This window comes from Malaclemys terrapin, chromosome 4 (assembly GCF_027887155.1).
Source record: "Malaclemys terrapin pileata isolate rMalTer1 chromosome 4, rMalTer1.hap1, whole genome shotgun sequence".
Taxonomy (NCBI): Eukaryota; Metazoa; Chordata; order Testudines; family Emydidae; genus Malaclemys; species Malaclemys terrapin.
Window position 1 is genome coordinate 3,519,782 of NC_071508.1, and position 8,677 is coordinate 3,528,458.

Here is an 8,677-nt window from a genome sequence, read left to right on the forward strand (position 1 = left end):
GAAACTTGAGCCAGATAATGCAGGAAGGCGTAATTTCACTTGATAACAATGTCCAGTAACAGTGTTACAGCTTTTCCATTATGCATTGTTATGTGATGTCTGCAAGGATAAGTATCTTCCTCATTTGTTTCATTTGCTACCAAACTGTGTCAGCTAGTGTATCAAGAGACACAAAGAGATGATATCAAGAATGTAATTTTTTTGGTTTATCACCTCAGTACCCACATCCCACACCAACCATCACTTTACAAAGAAATAAAGTACAGTGTATATGTGGAGGTATATTTGTAGATAGACTGACAGATTGATGGTTATGCACAGGGCTGGATGGGTAGCTAGACAGATCGATGTGTGGATAGACAGACAGACAAACATCATTGTGTACACACACATGCAAGAGGAAGGATGACCCATTGGCCAACCTAAGGCTAATAAGGTCTGAGTTCAAGTTCCTGCCATGTGACCTTGATTAGGTCACTGAGAACCAGTTTTTCAATGTGGGTTAGGTGCCTAAATTCCTTTAGGAATCTTGGTCGCAGGGCTTGTCTACACATGAAATGCTATGGAGGCACCGCTGTATTCCTGAAGTTCTACAGTGTAAGCACTACCTATGCTTACGGGAGGGGTTTTCCATTGGTGCAGATAATCAGTCTCCCCGTGAGGCGATAGCTAGGTCAACAGAAGAATTCTTCCTTGACCAAGCACTGTCTACACTGGGGGTTGGGTCGGTACAGCTACATCCCTCAGGGGAGTGGATTTTTCTAATTAAAATTCCTAGTGTAGAACAGGCCTTAGGGACGTGCTCTTATTCCCATTTTACAGCTGGGGAAGTCAGGCCCAGAGAGACTATCTCACAGGGGAGTAAGTACATTGAAGATTGTGAGATATGCGGCTACTGAAGGAGCAATAAGAGTAGATAAGATCACGTATTACACCAAAGTAGCCACCTAGCTGTATACTTACCAGTCTACATTTGAAAAGTGAGTACTGATTTTGGATGCTTCCATTTTTCAGTTCCCAACCTGAGACCACTTCCCGGGACTGGGTTATCAGACAGCACTGAGCACCTGCCCTCTAAAACCTTTCTAAGAGGTCTCAGCTTGGGCACCCAAAAATTGAAACACCCAATACTATAGCAGAATGAGAACTCAGCTATAGTTAAGACCAGCTTTCTGTTTAAAACTTGACTGTTCTAAGTGCTCTAAAAGCTACACCACAGTTACTCAGATTGCCTCACAATTTGGTGTGCCTCATGGGGGTATGGGGCTCTGCTACAAACCCAAATTTGGGGCCATTTGATCACAGAGTTCAGAGATACCCTAGCCCCAAAGAGCTTTTCTTAAAATTAACAGATTCTACACTTCTCCTTACCCAACATTAAATCTACAGACTGCTCTTGTCTCCTGCCTCACTATTGACAATACCCATGACAAGAAAAACCTGCTGCCCTGCTACTGACATAACCTACTCAATTTGGTATTGAAATGATGTAGCCTTAAGGGACACATGCATCTGTCAGGGATGGTCCAGATAATACTTGGTCCTGCCTCAGTGAAGGGGACTGGACTAGATGAACTATTGAGGTCCTATCCAGTGCTATATTTTTATGATTTATATCAGGAGTTCTCAACTTTTCCAGACTACTGGACCCCTTTCCAGAGGTGGATTTGGTCTTATGTACACCCAAGTTTCATGTCACTTAAAAACTACTCGCTTACAAAATCAGACATAAAAATACAAGTGACGCAACACACTACTACTGAAAAATTGCTTACTTTCTCCTTTTTAATCATATAATTATAAAATAGATTGCAACCCTCCCATTGAGAAACACCGATATAGTACATAGAGCAGTATAAAGAAGCCATTGCCTGTATATAATTTTAGTTTGTACTGACTTCGTTAGCACTTCTCATGTATTCTGTTGTAAGACCAGGCAAATATCTAGATGAGTTGATGTACCCCCAGGGCTGCGCGTACCCCTGGTTGAGAACCATTGATTGTTATGACTCCTTTCCTTCGATCACACACACTGGAGGACTGAGATCCATGTCTTGTCATATCTCAGTCACAGCTCTAGGATGCTCCTCAGACGAATCCCCAGATCTCCACATATCACAATCACAGCACTTCCAAGCTGCTCCAACTTATTCCTCTGCCATTCCGTACATCTACCATACAGTACAGTGAATGCAGCTGGAGTGCAAGCAGATCATTCCCAGTGGTTATTACCAGCTCCAGTGGGCAGAGTTACGGTTGTGTGGGCATTTCCCTGAACTTTGTATTTCCTGGTATTCACAAGTTTGAGTTTTGCTGAATTCAACATTCTGGAATGGCACGAGCCATCATCGGGCAGCCATAACTCTGTGTTAATGTAGGGTTTCTTCTGGCCATTTATTCACTAGTTAGTCTGGAAAATATTGCTGTAAAGTGTATGATTCTTATCTATCTGTTGCATGCCTTTATTGGTTCTTGTCTAATACTGAGATTGTACGCCCCTTGGGGCAGGGAACATGTGATTCTGATTTAGTTTTGAAACACCTTGCACACTGCTGGCTGCTCTGAAAATAATAATAATAATAAACATAATAACAGTGTGATGCTAACATGTTAGCTTAATACACTGCTGGTCGGTGCTCAGATATTATGGTGATGTTGATCTATACAGAATAGAATCAGAAATTGGAGCTTTATTTTAGGCCTCCTTCCACCCAAATGCGGAAGATCAATGATCCTTGTGCAAGAAAACAGGAATAGAAATAGTGGGCATGTGAGTAAAAATCTCTTCTCGCACCCCCGCTCCCAACAGAACAATAGATCTGAGGGCAATTAGTCTGTACCCAAAATCTCTGGCTGCACCACGAGTCTAGTTACTTAATTGTGCGATTCTGTCATCAAGAAATCTGAAAACTCCCGGGAATCTGTCTTGGCTTTATAAAATAGCAATAAACACTTCATCTTAAAACTCCGTCCTTTTACTAATGTAAATCCTTCAAAGTCTTTCAGTAAATGCCAGCTTTCATCAGCAGGTAGGTTTCACGGGGATAAATAATGGAGTAAACCACTGTATTTTCCTGAGCTAGAAGCATCTTCTTTTTAATGTAACCCTATTTTATCTTATTTATTGGTTAGTCAAAGTGAAATGTAGCTAGCAGGCCGGAAAGCTGAAATAATAGGAAGCAAATGGTGCAGAAATTATTCATGATGGACAAGATTCTGATAAATCTCTCTTGTTGGGAAGTAATTTAATCCTCAGATTGCACCATTCATTTACATTGGTTAGTCATGGGATAAAGTATTAGGCAGCATTAGACCTGGTTGGAGATTTTAAATTATAATTAATTTATATAATTTTAATGATAATTAATTACATTTTAAATTTTGTGGGAAATTTCATGCATCACCATTGCAGTTTTTACAAAAAAACAAAAACAAAACAGCAGTGCCCCTCCTCTTTATGTAAATATTTTGGGTTTGAAAAAATGTTATTAAAATCTGTAGGGTTTTAGGTTCCAAATTTCACAACACATTGAAAATGTCCCACCCCAAATATTTGGGGTTTGTTTTCCTTTTTTTTTCCCCTGACACATCAGAGGAAGTTAGACTACACTGAAAATTTTCTGCAAAAATGCATTTTAAATAAATCCAACCACCTCCACTCAACATGGGTACCAATATATCACATTCTGGTCCTAAACAAAGCAAAGGGCTACATAGATGACAAACAGTTTTACAGAAGAGTTAGGAAACCCAAAGTTAAAGATACAGATGCCATCTTAATTCTTTCCCCTTCTGAAGATTCATCATAAGAGTTCAGATAGTTTTAAGTCAATTAAGTTTTGCCACTTGTCTTTAATAAGATCAGGATTTAGTGCAAAATATAGATATATATGCACCTGACATGAAAATTATCCATATATTTCTAACCAGTAAAGGAGCACTAAATGACAAACTCACTTTTCTGCAACACTGAAAAAAATGTCCCTGTGGCTCCAGGTACAAAGTATGCACTGTATAGCAGGGAGGTAGTGCCACAGATAAGGCTGAGTTTGCTTCCACTTAAGCAGAGATTCACTGTGGTGTGCTGAGGTCACTGCCTTCCATGCTGATAATATTAACTCCTTGTTTCCTTGTACTCCCCTATTAATCTGTCTGTGTCCCGCTGTTCCCTCTTGACATATTTAAGCCATGTCCTCCTCATATTTACAGCACTACGCCCTGACTAAAGAATGAATTTTCTGAGAATTTGCTATTGCATCTGTTAATACATTTCTGAGTTAAAATTAATTAAAAAATAGGTCCTTTAAAAATTTAACAGAGTGTCAAACCATTTATTTCTCCCTAAATAACCCAACCCAGGTCCTCCCTATTTCAATGGAAATTACCAGTCTTGGGTGGATCTGGGCAGTGGTTGGTTTCTCAAAACAACTTTTTAGGTCTTTTTCCCTGTTATTTTACTTAACTGAAAATGTCCCCTTCACAGTAAAGTGTATTAACAACCCACTATTGATAGTGTCATAGTCTTTGAAACAATTCACATAGTAATTTATTTCGAAATCACTGTCCATGCAAGCTCGTTTTCATTAGTACTCTGTGGTGTTATATTTCGTGTGCTGAATGTTGTCTACATATTCATTTTCATGTGAATAGTTTTAAGGGACACTAAGCCAAATTCTGCACCCTCTACCACTGGGTTATTTTGAGAGTAAATGCATTAACTACTGTGCAGTCACAACGGAGTCTAACAACTTGTCGATTGAAGGATTTAGATTTATTTATAAGAATATACCATTTCAGGACTGCATCATGATCATACAATTGATGATGTTCCAGTAATTAATTTGAGTGACAGTTACTATGTTAACCAACAAGAGGCACTGAACTGGGACTCTCTAGAATACAAAGCAGGAGTGTCTGTAGCTTGGCTAAAGAACCAGCCATTGAAGCAATGGGCTATAACAGAAGCACATCCTCTGTACATCAGGCAGTGAATGGGACACACATAACGCATGCTAACCAGCGGGTTACAGATACACTATGTACGTTAAGGTCATACGTCGCTATGCATTCCAGACTGTTTTAATTTGTCCACTGCCTGCTCTATGAAGTTCTTGCAGCTATTGCCCGCACTCACAGGGAGATGGGGCACTCAAAAGCCCAGAGCCTGCACAGAGCACTGTATAAATGGAAATCAGTTGCTACAAGCATTATGATTAATTATTTTTCCCTGCAGATAACGAGGAAGTTAACACGAATGACTGGAGACAATCACACCTCAGTGACCAAGTTCATTCTCGTTGGATTAACAGATTGTGTGGAGCTGCAGGTCCCTCTTTTTGTCACATTTTTTCTTATCTATCTCATCACCCTGCTGGGGAATATAGGGATGATCTTGGTAATTCAGATCGAGCCCCAACTCCACACGCCCATGTACTTCTTCCTCAGCAACTTGTCTTTCCTAGATGTCTGCTATTCCTCCACCATTGCTCCCAATATGCTGGTCAATTTCTTAGTGGAGAGCAAAGCCATTTCTTACAGCGGGTGCATTCCGCAATATGGCTTCTTTGTTGTGTTTGTCACCGCTGAGATCTTCCTCCTGGCTGTGATGGCATATGATCGTTATGTGGCCATCTGTAATCCACTGCTCTACACAGTCACCATGACCAAGAGGGTCTGCATAACGCTGGTGGTTGGGTCGTATTTCTCGGGCTTGATTAACTCTTTGATAAACACAAGCAGTTTGCAGAGATTATCCTTTTGTGATTCCAACGTCATCAATAACTTTTACTGTGATCTCACCTCTCTCCTGAAACTCTCCTGCAGTGATGTCTCTGTCAACGAGAGGCTACTCTTTACCTGTGGCAGTTTGTTTGAAATGAGCACGTTTCTGATCATCATCATCTCGTACATTCTTATTGTAATTGCTGTGCTGAGGATTCGTTCTGTCCAGGGCAGGCGTAAAGCGTTCGCCACCTGCGCCTCCCACCTGACAGCTGTTACTATGTTCCATGGGACCATTTTCTTCATGTATTTGCGACCCAGCACCAGCTACTCACTGGATACAGATCAAATAGCCTCCGTGTTCTATACGATAGTGATCCCCATGTTGAACCCCCTGATCTACAGCCTGAGGAACAGGGATGTGAAATGTGCTGTAAGGAAAGTGCTAAGTAGAAAAGTGATTATTACTCAGTGAAATTCTAGCATAACATCCTTCAGAGTAACTAACGGGGAAGGGGGGTAGCAAAAAGGGGTCTGTGCTGGGGTGGAATCAAGAATTTCATGCCAGCAGCATTGCCAAAAACAGTTTAAAGGTTCTTCCAGGTCACCGATGTGTAAGGTGTTTATCAAAACCACACAATGTGCATTGCATGATATAAATTCACTATATCACTTAAAAGTTCTATGATCTCAGATCCTGAGTAGAACAGCATTGTATCAGTCTGCTCAATTTTTAATCGAAACAAATAAAACACCTTTCATGTAACCCCCACCTTCCCAAGTGCTCAGCCCACTCTCATGGTGAACTGGATGGTGTACCAATACTCCTGACCCCCACTGGGTGGAATCAGAGTTATGTTCACAGCATACACATAGAGACATTAGATGAAAGCATAAAATACACTTTTGGAAGGTTGCAACATAATAAACACTTTTATTTCTTTAGAATTCAGAACAATAACATACAAGAACCTTGAAACAGAGAGAGACAAAGCAGGCTGCTCCCTAAGGCTATGTCTACACTGCACACTCCTTCTGGTGGCATGTAAAGCCCCTCACCTGGCTTGCCTCCTAGCACCAGTATAAATAGCAGTGTAGATGAGGAGGCATTGCTTAGATGAGTAAAGACACAACTGAACCCGTAAGGTATGTACTCAGCGTGGTTCTGTACATGCTCAACCACTGCCTCCTCCATCTCCATCTACACTGCTATTTTTAGCAATATAGCATCACTCTATGTTACTGCCACTCTCACTTCCACATCTAGCTACACACTACAGTGTGGACAAAATCTTCTTTTCACTGCAATGTACCTACACATACATTACACACCACAACCAGTGCTGTGCAGTGTAGACATACCTTAAGTGAGAGAGGCAAAACTCACCCCACCTTGTTCTAAGTTAGCTCTCTGTAGAATGACTCGGATCATAAGTTTCCTTACAGAGCCTCCTCGCTCTGGGTCATCACTTTTCCCAAGGGCAGGACACACAGCCTCAATTGCTCTGGGACTGGGTGGTGGAGCTCCAGCACCCCCCTGTGTCCCGTTGTGAGCTCCTATAGCAACTCCACCTTAGTTCAGACTCCCATGGAGATTTTACCTTCCTATGGAGTGATGCAACCCAGCAAGTGTTTACAGTGACCCGGGGCAGCCTTTTCAAAGTGAGGTAGCATTTCATAGTCACCTGGAGTATTGCATGTGCAAGTCCAGAGGCTAGCAGAGGAAAACCAAACTTAAGAGAAAGTCCAAATGTAAAAACAGAGTCAGGCCGGTCATAAAAGGATTTGAAGAGCTATTAGCAAAAGACACAAAAACAGAAAGTTGTTTTTAAGTACCTCAGCAGCAGGAAGCCTGTTAAGCAACCAATGGGGCCACTGGACAATTGAGGTGCTAAAGGAGCACTCAAGGAAGATCAGGCCATAGGGAAGAATCTCAATGAATTTTTTGCATCAGTTTTTACTGCAGGACCAGATGGCATTTAAGCATGAGTTCTGAAGGAACTCAAATATGAAAATTGCACAACTACTGACTGTGGTATGTAACCTATCCCTGAAATCAGCCTCTGTACCAGATGACTGCAGGAAAGTTAATATAACCCTGATCTTCTGTGGCACAGTTTTCCCCCTGGATTGGAACAGCCGGCTGGAATCCTGCGAGGTACAGAGCAGAGAGAGGTTTGGGCCACAATGTTCACCTCAGAGGCTGAGCTTCTGCAGACTTTTGGGATGTTCCCACCTGACGAGGATGCTTTCGGCCAGCCCCAGTTCAGAGCTTTCAGTCACCTCAACCAGTGATTCTCTGGCACAACTGATCTAAAGTAGCTGAACTTTTCAGGCCTTGTCCCCATCTCCGACACCCCTTATACCTCACCATTGCCCTCTTACAGCCCCTGTCCCTTCTCTTGATCCCTGCCAAGCCCAAATACAGAGCCTAGCTCACCCTCCTCCTCTCTTAGACCCTCCCCTCACACGATCCTCCCCTACCTCTGACAGACTGCTCACTGTGCCCTTCCCCAGCTCCTGGAGGAATCCTGGCTCCTCAGAACAACCTGGGAATGGGCGGTTCCTACCTCTGTGTGGGGTGCGTGGTTTTCCGTCTAGCATCACTGAGAGCCAGCACGTCTGGATTTCACAGGATGAGGCGATGGCTCCCCAAGCTGGGCCAGCTGCAGGCTGCATTGCTGGGGACAGATCCCAGACATTGGAAGACAGAGGGGGAGGAAGCCCCTGCTCATTCCCGGTTCAGAGATCCCCATCGAAGACGGGCCAAGAGGGGAGGAGAGAACGAAGGGCAGAAAGTGAAGCTGCCTCTGTGGGGAGGGCACTCCTGTAAAACCCAGTCCAGTTCCCAGATCTCCTCCACATTTCCAGGTGTGACTTTGGAGAGGTCATTTCATCACCTTCATTCCCTGTCTGTAAAATGGGGGTAGTAGTCCCCCCCACAAGGAGGAGAAGG

At 42.7% G+C, this 8,677-nt stretch overlaps 1 protein-coding gene across 1 annotated transcript; it reads left to right on the forward strand.

Annotated features, from left to right (window-relative positions):
* Positions 1-5,251: 5,251 nt before the first annotated feature.
* Positions 5,252-6,196, forward strand: LOC128835663 (olfactory receptor 1052-like). Its single transcript, XM_054025251.1, has one exon. It carries the CDS (start codon positions 5,255-5,257, stop codon positions 6,194-6,196), a length of 942 nt encoding a protein of 313 aa, XP_053881226.1. The 5' UTR covers positions 5,252-5,254.
* Positions 6,197-8,677: the final 2,481 nt, after the last annotated feature.

Bases quoted from the DNA above. Each gene is read 5' to 3' on its own strand.
- LOC128835663 (XM_054025251.1), top strand. From the start codon at position 5,255: ATGACTGGAGACAATCACACCTCAGTGACCAAGTTCATTCTCGTTGGA.